The sequence below is a fragment of the Meleagris gallopavo genome, chromosome 2, assembly GCF_905368555.1.
Source record: "Meleagris gallopavo chromosome 2, MGAL_WU_HG_1.1, whole genome shotgun sequence".
Classification (NCBI taxonomy): domain Eukaryota; kingdom Metazoa; phylum Chordata; class Aves; order Galliformes; family Phasianidae; genus Meleagris; species Meleagris gallopavo.
The window spans coordinates 81,944,181-81,960,443 of record NC_139405.1 but is presented as its reverse complement, the minus strand read 5'-3'; the positions used below and the strand labels follow the sequence as shown (position 1 = coordinate 81,960,443).

At 43.3% G+C, this 16,263-nt stretch overlaps 1 protein-coding gene across 3 annotated transcripts in view; it reads left to right on the top strand.

The window, feature by feature from the left end:
- Positions 1–5,573: 5,573 nt before the first annotated feature.
- FAM135A (family with sequence similarity 135 member A) overlaps positions 5,574–16,263 on the top strand; it is an 81,194-nt gene continuing 70,504 nt past the window's right edge. The window contains exon 1 of one of the 3 annotated variants that reach the window (XM_085217824.1): positions 5,574–6,083. In XM_085217824.1, the coding sequence (XP_085073950.1) occupies positions 5,972–6,083 (112 nt within the window). In that variant the 5' untranslated portion in view covers positions 5,574–5,971. The remainder of the gene's footprint in view (positions 6,084–16,263) is intronic. The other 2 variants (XM_085217823.1, XM_085217825.1) reach the window with 2 other exon arrangements.

Below are 16,263 nucleotides of genomic sequence, written 5' to 3'. Positions count from 1 at the left end.
AAATTAAGAAAAGCAATTGGCACTGAGGAAGCACAAAAATGATACAGATAAATTAGGTATATGGCTGGCAAAAATAAGCTAAAACCGAGCTCAGAAAAATGCAAGCAAATACAGCAGAGAGAAAATACTCCAAGATGTCTTGGAGGTGGTAATGGATGGACAACGGTTCATGAAGCAGTCATCTGATATTGCAGAAGAGCAAATAAAAAGCTGGGGGCACATGACTCGTCCACACAGATTGACCCATCAGTACATACTGTGGTCTCCCTCCATCTGGCACCAGTGGGGCTGTACCTCAAATGTGACATTTTGTTCCGTATCAATAATACAGGCAAATTACAAAGAATTTTAAAACAATCAGGTTACCAAGTGGGAAGAAATGGTAGTCCTCAACTTGTGCAGCTCAACACGATGATGAAAAGTGATGTCCAGTGGGAACATAAATATTCACCATATCCTGAAAAGGATAATGCCCACTTAGCCACTGCTAAGTGAAGCCTAGGAAAAAGCAGAACGTGATTTGAACATTTCAAAATACTTCATGTTAAGGTGGGATCTGTTAGGCTGTGAAACATCCTTCCAACAGCCAAGCCAGAAAGCTCCAATGCAGAAGCAACTTAGCATGTGACCTGACCACAGAATTAGTGATAGTTGTTGCCAGCAGAATCTGGCCGCAGGTGCCACTGACCCAACGGGGACATTTCCCTGGGGGACCAGAGGCACAAGCACCAGGTTCTTTTGGTGACACAGTCAGAGAATGACCTGCAGAAACTTATTTTCAGAAACTCTGAGGAAGAGACTAGCAATACCCTGAAAAGAGGGTACTTATGGTCGTATTACTGTTCAACTTGCTCTGAAAGCACCGTTGTTGCCATGGAACATGAATTCATTCCCATTTTGCTACTCTATCAAAAGGACAAAAAATGAACTTGTTAGGTGAAAGTGTGGTATTAACTATTACTTGAATTAGGTATTTAGGTTTGGTACACCTTAATTTTCTGAATAGCAATGACAATGCAATTATATTTCCTGTAGTCTCTCAGCACTAGACTTTTTGAAGCAAATTTTACTCTCTGAAACTGTGGCTAAGAGACTCACAATTTTATTTTTTTTTAATCTCCTTCCCTCATTGGTTTTCACTTGATGAGCACTAATATAGCATATACTGCTATGCCTTACCAATGAATAGTTGGGACTCCTGGAGTTCTTCTTTGAAATATTACCCTTGTAAATAAAAGCAAAAAGAAATGCAGTTTTCTCTCTAGAATCTCTACCCGGAGATTTCTACCTGACTGCAGCTATTTCATTCCTACACTCTATGGACTGTATTTCTTCCTGTCTCTGTTTCTGAAGGATAATTAATGTTTTGTTATAAATCTTTATTTCCTGTGAGTCTCACATTGCTGTCTTCTTGTGGTTTCTCTCCTATTTTCCCTTCCAAGTGTACTACCAACTTTCCCCTCTACACCTTCAGCTTCATATTAATCAATCTCCATGAGTTAATTCTGTTCCGATCTTTAATGCATATTTCCAACAACTAACTTGTGTTCATTCCATTAAACCTTTGCTGAGCACCTCCTGAAGGTCCCTTATTTTGGCTCAGTACATCTAAACTTGAATTATGTTTGCTCCCCCTGAAACCAATGATGATAGCAGCGGTTTGAAGGGTTCCCTATATCACTGTCCACACTCTGCACTAAAAAAGCAAGTTCTTTATATTCCTTCAGCATGCAAGCAGAAGCTAACTACAGCACTGAGCTCCCTGTTTTGAGCAGCATTTTGAGAGCCTCTGCTGATAAGTGGAGGTTGATCCTTTAAATTCTGTAGCCATATTTTTACATCACTACTTTCTGTATAGGATTCTTCAGCCAAATTGACAAAAAAAAAAAAAAAAAAACCCTCATTATTTGTCATATGAGGAAACAACAACTGTTAAAAAGTAGCTTGTAACCAATCTTCTGCGAATCCTATATAAACTGTAAACATTTATTATGGAATAAAGTTTAAAAGCTAAGTTTAGACCGTACTCATCAAATCCTCTTAAGTAAAAGAATGACATCTCAATTGTAATGCTTTGTGTTTTAGCAGCATACTAGTTTAATTATGATTTTGCAATTCTGTGTTCCAATAAGAACTCTGAAATCCTTTGCAGTATATAGAACTATCTTCTCATTCACTATTTTCAACACAGAGTTATCAGAATGTTCTCAAGACATAATTAGTTTCTATGTTGTCTCGTGATTAAAGCCATTACAGAGGATGTTTCACACAGTTCTGTTATCTGAAAGTGAATAGTCAGTGCTGTGCATCCTGTATCTGGGTTTGGGGAACACAGCCAAATCTGGCAGTTGTCTAGAAATTCATTTTCACTGAGCAGCTGAAAGCTCATTCAGCAATTTTTCTGTATTTTGACAGCAAAGAAGTACAATCAACAGCTGCTTCTCTGACAAGAATCGTTCCCCCAGTCAGACTTACCCAGTTTTAAGTCCTAGACACAATAATACATGAACCAGCCATGCAGTGTGAAGTCAACTCAAAATCTGTCAATCTTTATCATCCCACTCTCTGTTGAATTTTTTATTTTTGTTTATTTTGCTGAGATTCAACCTCTCTCTTTGTCCAGTCACATATTTCTCTGATCTTTATTTTTCTCCAACTCTCGAATGGGCTCCTGATACACCCATCACTTGAGCAGAAGAGTGAAGCAGAAGGGCAAAAGCTCGCTTGATCTTGATTTTCAGTACAAATACAGACAGTGGAAGCATTGTTTTTCCTTCTCCAAACTTCACGCATTCTTCCAAGGCTTACACAGCTCCATTCTGCCTCACTTGCCTTTTACTGCGTCATTCTGTTCCCACCACATGCTTGCTATATGACACATCAGAGCACTGCAGAGATGCCTGAGTTCTTGCTGGTCAAACCAGCTCTGAAACTGGAAGCAGCACAGTTGCTTTTGTGCAGCACTGCATCTTGGTTCAGTCCTGTTTCTCAGTTCAGCTGCTGGCATTACACAGCATTTCAGTTCCCAGTTTGGTCACGCAATGCTTGAGCTTGATGCTAGCTTGAGATACAGAGCTGTGTGAGTGCTGCACCAAGCCATACACTCACATTCATAAACCAGGAACTCCTCTTTTAATGAGATTCTAGTTAAGTAAAAATGCTCAGAGAGAAGTTTAGCTTTTTGTTTAATTTCCCATGGGAAAAAAAAAAAAAGTTTCTGCAGAATAAAATGCCCAGAGAAGCTGTAGATGCCCCATCCCTGGAGGTATTCCAGGCAAGGCTGGATGTTGGATGAGGCCTGGGCAGCCTAATCTGATGCCTGATTTAGTGGTCAGCAACCAGCCCACAGCAAGGGGTTGGAACTAGGTGATCTTCAAGGTCACTTCCAAGCCAAGCCATCCCATGAGTCTATGAAAATGACAAGAGTGATCCACTAGGGTCTCCTGCATTGTACCTAAGCAATGAATTATTTCTAGACCTCTCTATGCTAGTTATTAATGAGGCTAATCCATAACTTTCAGACACATATCTAAATTCTAACGCTTAACAGTGTATCCTGTCTTGAATGGGGTATTCATTTTGTAGCACCTATACTTTAAAAATCTCCTGGAATACAGGCAATTTCGTGTAGCAGTCTCAGAGAGCTGCTATTCCAGAAGGTTCTTTTAATTTGGAAGAGCTGTCAGAGCATCCTTCTTTACGTGAGCAAGCAGGGAGACATAACAAAGCCATGTGGGAGGCCAGGAGACCCCATCCGTACGACAGTGCTCATTGTCACATACAATGGAAGGACGTGGTCAGCAATTGGGCTGATTTGGGATTGATCTTCACCAGTGGATTTTGGTGAGGGAGCAGCAGTACATCAGATTTCTCTAATGGGAGCTCTGCCATTTATGGGAACAAGCTGCTAGTTTTCTGCTTTTATCAGGGGAAAAGACAGTTGCCAAGAAATGTGTCCTCTACTTGATAGGAAAGAGGCCTGCTAGCTATATTTTCCTTATAGCAGAAATTTCATGGAAGATATATTAAAAAAACAAAACAAAACAAAACAGTAGTACTGAGCCAGATAAGTATATATCTGTGCAAATACATAAAACAAATCTAAACTGTCAGCCTGACCTTGGACTGCTCAGAAACCAGAACATCTCCCACAGAATTTGGCTGGAGAGCCATAGAAACTACCTGGCGCTAAGCACCTTTTTGTATAAAAATGCCATACTTATGAGGCAAATAAGTTAGTGCTGTGCCTCGCTCCGATGGCTCCTTTGGCCAGCCATGCACAGACAGGCTGACTATTGGTTTGGTACTTCAGGGCCAACTCCGCAAGACTGCAAAGCAGTTATTTGAGCCCATCCCAAAATAATCACTGGTAAATAAGCAAAATGGCATTTGTGTGTTTTCAAGTTCAAGGATCAGTACCAATGCTTTAGAAACTGCCTTTGTAACAAGCTTTGAGACATATAGATGCCCTGATAAATCAGATGCAAGTTTAATTTAAATCATTTGCTATCAGCTGAGATTTCTTTTATGAGAATTAAATTTCCAGACAGCCACGAGTTCAGCTTGCAGTGAGCAAGGTTCTGTGTGCAGTGATGAGAACAATCCCAATCAGATCACAAAGCAACAAGCAGGTGCTGGGAACTCAGGAGGACTCCTTGCAAAGTCTCAGCACTGCGCTGCGATCACGTCCTGTCCCTCTCTCCTTCTGTGCCCAGCACCACCAGGCTGCCTGCTTTGTTATCTTCTGCTGGCATTTTTGGATGCTAATTTAATTGATAAAGGCATTAATGAAAGAAGCATATGCAAAGATGAATAGGTACACCTGACCAGCCAGAGGCTGCATGGCTGAAAGGCGCTCCACAATCAAAGGAATACCATAAGCAAACCTACTGCTAACAGCCTGCTTTGTCACTCTCCTAACAGACTAACAGACTTCAGCAAAACAGGTTCAGGTCTAACTTTCAGAGGGGAGGCCACCTTGGCTTCTGAAAAACTATCTTTAAGCTAAGATGAGAGTTTTCTTCACATTCAAGTTCATTTTTTCTTTTTTTTTTTTTATTTTTTTTTTCTTCTCTCCAGGGGAAGGCAAACAGAAGGCAAAGAAGAAAAGGAGCCTTCTTCTCAGACAGCCAATCATTTCGGTTCAGAGAACTACTGAAAACAACAGATTCTCAGGCTGCACGCTGCACTTGTTAATGGGAGAATGAAGTACACGGCATCTCTCCCCCTCTGCGTTAAGACAGGTAGCTTCATCACAGCCCATTTACTTGCATTCTGCTCTGATACACTGCCAGAAGTCTCACAAGAACGTTACCCAAACAGGGCTTCAACCAACCACTACCGGCTCGCGTCCCGCACCACAGCTGCCCCCCGCCCACCCCGTGCCCTGGGGATCCCGAGCCCCGGCAGAGGTGCCCGCGGCAGGGAGCCCTCCCCGCCCCCCGGCGCTCCGTGCGCGCGGTCCCGCGGAACGGTCCCCGGGGGAATCGGGCCCCGACGGCCGAGATCGGGCCCGCGGGAGATTGAGGGCCCGCCCGCGAACCGCCGGCTGCCGGCCGCTCCCCTCCGCCCCGGCCCGGCCCCGCGGAGCCGCGGGAGGAGCCCGAGCCGAGGCCCGGCGGGGCGGCAGGGGGAGCAAGAGCCCGAGCCGGGCGCGGCGGCGGGGCTCCGGCTGCCAGCAGCGCCGCGGGAGCGACTCCTCGGAGCCGGAGGCGGCGCGGAAAACCCGGCGGGAAGCTGGGGATGCGGCGGCGGCCGAGTGCTCCGCCGCCGCCGGCTTCTGCCTCCACCTAGCCGCGAGATCGTTTTTTCAGAGGCGGCCGCGAGGCTGCGGCACCGCGACCCTCCGGCACCCGCCGTCCCTCGGCGCCGGGCGGCAGGAAGCGGCGCGCGGCAGGCTCCCGGCGGCCCCCCCTCCCCGCACAGCGCCGGCTGCGCGGGCCGCTCCGGGAGCAGCGGGCGCCGGCGGCGGATGCCCGCGCTACGCCACCCCGCTGCTGCCGCGGCCTGGACTGCGCTGCGAACGGGAAGCGCGGGCGAGGAGGCGACGGCTGAGCGGCGGCGGCCGCTCCTTTCCGTCCCAGGTCGGTGAGGGACGGCGGCGAGGGGGGAGCGGGGCGGTGGGCCGGGGGCGGCGGGAACGCGGCGTGTCCCCCCCCCCCGCTCCGCCTTCCGGCCCCTTCCGCCGGGATGCGGCCGAACGGCAGCCCCGCGCCCGCCGAGGGCATGGCGGGAGGGCGGCTTGTTTGTGCGGGGACCCCCCGGCCCCCGCGGCGCTGCTCCGGCCCGGCCCCTGCTGGCACGGGGGCGGGGGGCGGTGGACCCGCCTCGCCCCGTGGCCGGGAAGTTTCGGTGCCCGGGCAGCGCTCCGCCGCCGCCGATTGTTTATCGCTCCGAAAATAGGTCAGGAATAATTTCCACCTCGTTCCCTCGGTGAAGTGCCCGAGCGGCGGCCGCCCGACCGGGCTCGCCGCGCCCGCGTTGGGAAACGCTGCTGTCTGTCCGTCGGGAGCTGGAACGATAGTTTTTATTTTTTAACGTTTTCGTGTAGTGCCGTAAGTTGGCGGCCGAGCGCTGGGAACAGCTGCCGGGTGTTTCCTGGTGCGGCCCCGTGGGTCCGGACTGCTCAGCGGCCCTGGGAGCAGCCGGGCCGGGAGGGGGAATAACCCCGCAAAAGCCCCGCCGGAACCCCACCGCCACCCCGGCACCGTAAGCCCAGCACAGCGCTGGCGGCAGAACCTGCATGAGAAGCGAGTGCTGCAGAGCGGCTCTGCTGTGTTCCGGGAGGTTTTTAACGTTTTCCGTAGAACTTGCGTGAACACCTTATTGCGTGCTTATAGGAGCCGTTTGGAAGTTGCATAACGTAGCCGATTTGAAGATACAATTTGTGAGATTTACGGTCACATGAATGCTGTGACTACAGAGGTGTTCGGGGCCTTTGCTCCTTGCAGTGGACTTTTTTGATTGAAAAGTAAGCAAACTTTCTGTTTTAAGCCTTATCGTTTTACCAGGTGACTGGTGTAAGAGGCCTTTATGTTTTAGTGGGGTTTGCCTTAAGAATTGCAGCTGCCTTAGTGCTGAGTTACGTGTGGGTAAGGCAAGCAAAAATTCACACACTGCTTTTTGTTCATTGGGCTAATCAGTAGGAAATGCTGCTGGCGTGATCCATACTGCTCTGTTCTGCTCTTCATTACGTATCAATCCCCTGAATGTCTTATGGAGCATTTTGATTGTGGAGAAGTGCTTGGCCCTTGCTAAAGGAAAGCTGAGCTCTGCTGGAATGTAACGGCTTTTTCAGGATGAAAAAATGTTGGTTTCTGGAAGAGCAAATTAAGTATTTCAGCGTAGTTTGTGTTGTTTCATTCAACAGTTCTTTGCTGACACTGAAAATGCTGTTTTGCAGGTAGTGAGCAGTAGACCAGGCTGTAGTTGGATTTTTATATATACTCAAACAGAATGAAACAGAATCATCACCTTGCTCTGTTTCTTTGCCTGTGACAGTCGCAGTGTGAGTACCTGCATCTGACATATCAGGAATCGACTGCAGCTCTGAGCCCATGCTTTGGTGGTTGCCTCTCATTTTTCCCTCTTTAAGTAGCATAGGTCAATGCATCAGCTCTCCTTCAGTAATCAGTAAAGATTATAGTAGAACTCGTTCTTTGGTATGCTTTAAATTTGCTTGATGTGACTTACAATCCTATAAAACTGGTCATTCGCAGCAATATGTGAAACTACTGTATTAGTAAAATTGATCTGTTGTCTTCACTTTAAGCTATAGTAAGTATGAGTGGCCTGAGTAAGGTTTGATGTGTAATCGGATTGTGGTCAAGTGAATGCAGGAATCAAAGTCTCAAAACTGCGATTCTGAGAAACGTGCCAGACAACCCAGTATGTTTGTTGATTGAATCTAATTCCACTGCTGTAGAATTTAGTTCTGAGTTCAGCAAAAGCCCAACAATAACATCTTGTATTCTGTTCAGGCTGCAGAAGAAATAAGCCTCAGTGACTGTTCTGAACCCACCAAAGCCCCCATGCAGATAAGAACAGCAGTTTTGTTCCGGATCTTGTTTCTAGGACTGTCTCTTGCATTTTATACCACACAGAATAGTAAACATAGTTCCCAAGAAGAAAAGAGAGGTGAAAATCAAAATTCATGCTGCTGGATTTGCTGTCGTTGCTAGTCCATCAAGGAAGACTGAGCCTCTGCTGGACTTGATTGTTATGGTTTAAGATGTTAATACACTGTAACAGGATGTTCTGTATTTTGGTGCAAGCTCTTCTTGACAGTATTGACTATGCATGGAAGTGGCCAGGAAAGCAAATGCTGGCAGGAAGGTGAAGTGGATTGCTGTGAGTGGCAAGGTCTTGAACTACTGCAGGTAGAGAGATGTGGGAGCCCTGTCACAACTCTGATTCTTGTAGTACTGTTTCATGTTCTTGAAGGGAAGCTAAATGTCTGTGCCAGGCTGGGAGACAGGTACCCAAACGTTCATAGATGTATGCTGAGTGCTGATGCCTTTGTGTGTAGATGCTGTCCTGAAGAAATGTGAAAGTTAAGCTGTTAACAAAGGTGGATCTTAATTTGAGAATTATAATAAATTGTTGGGAATTCTTACTACTGTTGACTGTTTCAATATTTGAAGTTGTTATTGATAGAAGCTGGCGCTTCTTGTTCTTGCTTGTTAAATAATTCATCCTCTCCTTTGTGTATTCTGTCCTGAAATCTTTCTGTTCTTTTGCGTGCACTGGTCCCCAGCCACTGAAAGGTAGCCTTGGTGGGATACACTCTCTAGTTAATCAGAGTTGAAGTGTTGCATTTGCATTGTGTGGGATTTCCTCCCTCCCACTTTCCTCCTGATGGAAAAGTACAGTCTCACCAGTGCTTTATATTGCTTTCATGACAGGGAAGAGAAGTCGGATCTGTGTATCGACCAGTAATTGTTCACGATTGGTATTTATTCTGTGAGCCTGCTGCTGTATGTCAGGTACCTCTGACAGGCTGTTGGCTCAGAAAGCACGTAGCCAAAGTTTTCAAGTGGAATACAAGCATGTTCCATTTCTTTTCTGGTTAAACTATGAACATAACAGTTATTTAATCATGAATTAGTCTTAAATTCATTTTTCCCTGCTGGTGGAAAAGCTTTGAAAATGTGATCTTCTAATGAAAAGCGTGTTGGAATGTGTTATATGTGGTATATAGGAGCCTTCAACACTTTGCATCTTGCTGGTTTAAATCAGGAGGAGCAACAGACTGCATCTGATCGGTCGAATACACTAAAGCTGCTTTTTCTTTTCCCTGTGAACTTTCTACAATCGTGCTGTTTCTGAGTAGATGCCATTTCTGCAGCAAAGCCACGCGAAACAGTGTTCTGCTAACATTCATGCGCTTTATGTTTTCTCTGTCACAAGGCACGTGCTCTTTTAAGTTTAAGTATTTGTTGATTTTGGCTTACTGTAGCATTTTACTAAGCACATTTTGATGACGCTCATTCATGGCATATATCTCAAAGTATTGTGCATGGAAAGCTCTGTCATTGTAGAAGTATGAACACAGCAGCTAAATATTTATGCATTCGTTTCTAGCGAAAGCTGGTGGTATGTTGGTAACGCGGTGTAGTTGATGTTTGTAGAAGTCTGTCTTACAAATTGTCTTCCTTAGAGAACAATACGTGGAACATTTGTGGTAACACGAGTATACAACAAAGGGTATACGAGAAGAAAATCTGAAAGGGAGGAAATAGTTTGCTGTAGTTTGAGGTCAGGGAAAAGTTAGGTGAGCGAACTGTGTTTACTTCGAGCAGGAAATCTGTGACAGCACTATTCTTGGAAAGAACAGGCGGAGAAATGAGGAGCAGAGTGAAGCCTGCAAGAGTTCAATTTATAAGCAGAACAAAGATTGAAAGTGCGAAAACGGACTGAAATGGCTTGAATTCTATTCATGGATTTTCTTTAGAGTTTTTGGATTTGGGGGCATTTTCAGTGCTAAGAATCGCAATCCTTTGTTGGAAGCAAAACATGAAGTCTCCCTTATCAATATTTCTTACTAAAAATAAATGCAGAATTTCTTCCTTCCTAAGTTGCATGACTTACAGCAGGAAAATTAAAAGTAATCTTTTTCATATATATATTTTTAAAACAAAAAGTTACGCAGTTGTTAATTCTAATGTTATATAATTGTATATACATATATTCAAACACATCTATCTTTATATAAAAGCCACTAGTTTGCTAAATCTCATTTTTAAATCACCAACTCCCTCTCCTCACCCAAATTCTTAGATTTAACTAAAAAACATTCCATAAAAAGCATTTGTCAGTTGTACAGGAAGCCTTACCTTTAACTTCTTGTTTTTCTCATCCAGCTCTGCTTACTTATAATCACAGCCTTGTTCACTTGTTTTAACTTAATGAATTTGTCACTCTAATGTTTTACTGATTGTGCTGTTGGTCTTTTGTTACCTATTGTACATACGGGATGTCAAACTAGATCAACTAATCCTGCTTTCTGGTTGTAAAATAAGTTGAACTCTCTTTTTGCTTTAGATGATTTTCTGAAGTTAGTAAAGCAAGTATTCCTCTAAGGATTTGAAGTTTTGATATCAGAATGACTCACAGTATATCTTTTATTTTCTTTCTGTTAAAGCTCATGGAAGATATGCAGTACTGCTTGCTCTCCTGCAGGTTTAAGAAGTACTTTTTGCAGAAAATGCCTTCTTCCCAGGCTGTCAGTTCAGTTGCCACTTGATTTTTCTGTGTAATGTTTGTAGATTTCCATGTAAAAAAAAAAAAGTACACAACTAAGTAGTGTTGATTAGAATTGTGTCTTTCATTAGTAAAGATATTTGTATATCTAGTCATTTAAATCTAGCCTGCCTATCTGTATGAGCCCCCATCTAGCTTACCATAAATGCTTTTTCTCTTTTAAATTTTCTTGGCAACACGATATTAAATCAATGGTCAGATAATTCTAGAGCCTGAGATTTGATGTACCTCTGACCATAAATCCCTCAGCTTAGTGAAATGAGTTGTATCAAAATATGCCACAGTAGCATGGATATTTGAGGTGCCAGAACAGTGGGGCATAGGTAATAGAAAATTTGCATTTACTGCTTTTCATGTAAAATGGCAAAGAGAGAAAGCCTTACCATAGCTGAGGTCAATAGTAGACGTAACAGTGGGAGCTGGGACCTGCACCTCCAGCCTTATGCTGTCATGTCTGGCTGGGCTTTTCCTATTCAAAGCCCTTGTCACTCAGGGAGAAGCTTGGTGCCATTGGATTTAACCTGGCACTAATTTTACATTTCATGTTCTTCAGATATGATCCCTTCTGTGGAAAGGACGTTGTGATACTGTGATAGTAATTTGAATGTCAGCTCAGGCTACAAGTGCTTGTTTTGACTGTTGGCTGGCGACAAGAAGTTCGGACAGGAATGTACCTGTCTTTTGACTTGAGAGATCTATGAAAGCTGGTGGAGTTTAGATTGGAAGATAAATCTGGAGTCAGGATGATAAGCTTTGAGTTTGTCCCTCTCAAACACAGCGATGAGAGTCTGTTTGAAAACTCATAATCCGTGCATCCACAGAGTAGGGAAAACCTCTGAGGACTTGGCTCCTGGTAGCTGGGCTTCTTTTCTGTGTGTTTTTCCTTATTCTAACTGTTGCATATTTGAAAGGGGCATATAAGGAATCCAGTGATTAAAAAATGCTAGTGTGCAAATTTCTGACTGAATATGACAAGTAAATTGTAGGAAAAAAAAAGGATGAACAGAAACTATTCAACATTACCAAAAAATGTTTACAAGGCAATGCCTTGTAATTGCTGTCACGGTTCAGGCTGATTCCAAAATCAGTTTACTGCTTTGTTTTGATGTAACCCTTCACCTCTACCCATTGAAGGTGCTGAAGGTGATCATTAAGTTGGTGTTATTTTGAACATGTTGCACCCAAGCACAGCAGTGCCATTTTGCATTTGTGTCAGTTCTTCGCACAGCTCATCAGAGTCAGCGCTATTCTGTCAGGAAGGTGACATGTGGGGAGGAAAAAGGGGCATCAAGCTATTAAGCTGTGGAGTAAGCAAAAGCAAAATTCTATAGCATTACTGTATTCATGTGTTTAACAGGCACTGCACGTAACTTCCTTTGGTACCTTAGTGGCAGGACAGTGCCAGTGCTGTGCGGGGCAGAGTGAGGCCTGAGTGCTGCGGAGGCAAGGGCGGGCCTGGTGCTCTGCCTCCGTGACAGGGAGGGGAAAAGCCCTGCTTCAGCTAAAGGTGTGCTGTCATCTGAGGCTGTCAGTACCACCAGTCAGTAATCCTGCAAGCAGAGCGTGGCTCTGAGCCTCCCCAGAGAGGCGTATTTGAAGCTTCTCACGCTTCCCAGCCCTTTGTGCTTCCTTCAGGAGAGGAATATCCCCCATCTGCCCCTCAGGAGGACTCACAGGTTGTTGTTTCCTTCCATGAAGCACAAGCCTGTGGAGGAGGGATTGGAACATCCCAGGAGAAGTCAGACTTGGGTTTGTGATTAGCATCTTGAGGCTGTATCCTTTCTGGGCAGGAGGAGTACTTACATTGGCTCCTTTCTGCTTCCAACTTGCTTAGTTATTGTAAGGAAGGAGTGGAGGGCTTTTTACCTCTAAAATGACCGTGAGAAAGGCAAATCATTCTACAATTGCTGCCGTTCAAGCCTCTTTGCTTGGCTCCTTTTGATGTGAAGAGAAGTGAGCTCTGAGGGACTGCTGTCTCCCTGCTGCAGTTCTCCGTCCCTTCCCCATCAAGGGTGGTGAGAGCTATTTGTGGAGCTGTGCTTTGAAACAGGATAAGGAAGTGATCTGATGGAGCTCTGCAAAAATAGATGATTCTAAAATGGTAACTAATTCATTTTAAAATGCTGTCCCACAAGCAATGTGTTGTGGGAGTGAGATGCTGTGAAGATAGAAATGAGCACCTGGGATGGGAGCTTGTCAAGCTGCTGATGGTATTCTGGTGTAATTTCATGGAAGGAGATAGCTTGAATTCTTTCTGAGTTCTTGCTCATTTCTTCAGGATTAGGTGTTAATATTGGCCTAACTATGGACAAATCTTTCTCTTCTAAAGCAAATAAAAGAGAGCAAGGAGTGATCTTATTCAATTTGATGCTTTTTTTCTTTTCTGACTTCTATTTCTGTTGGGTATGATCTCATTCACACCAGGCTGCAGTGGTAGAAAAGAGTGATAATGTAGACTTAGAAAGGTTAGATGTGCTCCAAGTTGATGCTCTTAGATTTGGAATTGAGCAGGAGATAGGTTGATGGAGATGCCATCTGAGCTTACAGGGATCAGCAGGGTTCTTCCTTACCTGGTCACTATTAAGACAAACAAGCAGCAATAAGGCATTACACTAAACTGAAATGGAGGTTGCCTCAATGTATGTCTGAAAACTAGATGTGTAGATAGTTTTAACACACGTTCTGGGGTACTTTTCCCATGACCACGTTAGCTTTGTGAGGCCAGTGCTCCCAGTGACAGTCCATCTAATTGTCCTTCAACTTTATGTTTGCATCATATAGTCAGAGCTAAATTGCATTATACTAAAAGAAAACAGATTTGAATGTAAGGCTAATGCATGCTTTGTGTACCAAAACAATTGCAGGGAGGGTCTTTGAAGAATCTGTGGTTAAAAATCATGAACAAAGAACAAAATAAAAAGCTATGACATTTCTTTAATTGGTATTGAGTAAAGGCAGTGGGCAGAATTCAAGCAGATGACAACAATGTTTATATTTTCAGAATTATAATGGTTGGGTTTTTTTGCATTTAATATCAAAGAAGCAATCTTTTAACTTGAATTTATGTGTAATAATGCTTGTCTCAATCTGCTTTGCTAAAATGGTGGGAAACTGGAAGCCAATCTGTAACAGAAAAATTAATATCATTTTTATAGATATATTCCTGTAAAGTCAGCTCCAAGTCAGCTGACTTTGTGTTAGGTTATTAACATTATGTGTTAAAAAATAAACGAGGCTCTGATGCAGTACCGCCATCTGTCAGTGAAATAATTTCTGTCTGCTGAAAGGTCCGAGCGAAGCGCCTGTCCTTCCATCTTGGCACATCCAGCCTGTCACCACAGATGGTGTTCGTGTAGGAGCTACCAAGGATGTGGCTTTGTGACCACTGATCCTGGATCAGATTTACTGTCAGATTATGTACTGTAACTTTGATCAGGCAGGCAAACTATCACGTTTCCCAAGTTAATAGGAGTATACAATATATCATTTGTGCTGACTTAATGCCTACTGTGGGAGGAAAGACGGTAAGTATTTGGCATGAAGCCTTCCAGTAAAAATCAACCTGTCAAATCTAAACTGTATTTACTGTCTTGTCAAACTGTGACCTCGTAGTAGGTATGGGAACAATGACTTAACTCAGTTAACAGTGCTCTGTTTTATTTACAGAATTGCTACTTAAAAAATAATTCAGTGAGGATGTACCATTGGATTTCTTCTTTATTTCTCTTAAAGATCTATTTTTTTAATAATAAATTTGCTTGTGCTGGGAAGGAAGTTGCAGTAAGTGACTTGAGCATTATTCTGATTCATGAAATACTGCAGAGTAATGACAGCAACAGTCATTGCAGACATTTTAATGCCAAATTCATTTGTACGCGTGAGAGCTATTTCTTATTTCATTGCATTTCCTGGCACATGGAATTCAAAGAAGTGTTGATTTTCTTGCTTTATGAGTAGGAAAAGGAAATATGTTTTAAGTACACTGAAATATATCCTTACTAGACCCTTTATGAAGAACTTCTTCAGTTGAATAGAATCAAAATATTTTATCAAGCTTCCCTTTCCCAGTCTACTAATTCCTACACAGTACATCTTTTTGAGATTATGATATGGTGAATATATTGTTACGCAGTTTGCTATTTAAGCCAAAATAGTACAGCTTACAAATTTATTGTTGTTGTGTTGTTTTTTTTTAGCTTATTGTAAGATCATTATGTTCTTCTGATGTAAAGTTCAAAAAGACTTAATTAAATATTTGGAGTAAGCACTTAATTTTTCTTTTAGCCCCATCTTGCTCTTCTGAAAAGCTTGTTGGGAAAAAGTAGGTTGGTTGTATTAAGTGGAAATTATAAGCAAAATAAGTCTGTTCTCCTTGGCTCTTAGTGCACAATTGTGGTATAGTTGCATCATTTTTCTCACTTGGCTGATGATTGGGACCAAAGGGCTGGTTTACATGACAGCACCCATCCTGAACTGCCAGCATTTTTCATGGAAGTGCTGCATTTCACTGGATCTTGATGGCAGTCAAATTTCTGCCAGTTATTTCTTACCCTTTTAATCATTACTTTTAAAATGTGCTTTATATTCTTAGAGGAAGTCCTTGTTAAAAAGCAAATAAAGCATTCAGTTAGGTTTGTTCGTGTTCTGTTTCCTCTTTCTTTATGAATTACTGTTGGAAATTACAGCCATTGCAGTCATTGCTCAATTTCACCAAATGTGAAAGAGGAGGAAGTCTCTCAAAAGGTGATGTATAGTGTACATTGACAGCCAAAGAGGGGAGGCGCTGCAATGAATGCCCTATCTGAGAGGAAAAATACAGAAGTCAGCTGCCGTGTGGTCCGTTTTGCAGCAGCTGGCCGCTCGCACCCGATAGAGATAGGTCCGTAGTACCTGCAGGATGTGTGATCTTCTGCTTGGTCAAGGTGTCATGGCCAGATAGAGGGTTATCATATGGAGGATAGGAATGCATCTGCAGGAAAGCAGCTTGTTACTCTGCTGCTCACAGAAGTTTTCGTCTTAAACTTTTTAACGAGAAAGCTTAGAAATGCCACGTCATTTGTCAGGCAAAGTGCAGTGCTAAGGTAAAAGGGAGTAAGCCTAATAAATGTTCAAGATGAATTATTACATCGCACACGTGATCTATTAACAAGGCAGAAGAAAAGAAATAAGTGCAACATATTGATGATTTCCATGCTCAGTGGGAATAATCAAGTTGTCAGCTCAAAGTAATGAGTGTGTTGTTTTTATCAGTGTCCTGCACAGTGGGCCAGTTATCGGTTCTAAATTTAAAGAATAACGTGGGAAAATTTGATTGGTGGTTGTTTATCTAGTCCATGGTAGTGTCTTAATTGTTCTACACCAGCTTTGTTAGAAAAGATGAATCAAGCCGTGTAGTGGCTGTCTGCGAAGTAATACAGCCTCAGAGAACCTACAGAAGAGAACTGTCATAGTTGGGTTTTGCCCTGAGCCTATAATATTTGGTCATTGTTTAACTATATTCAA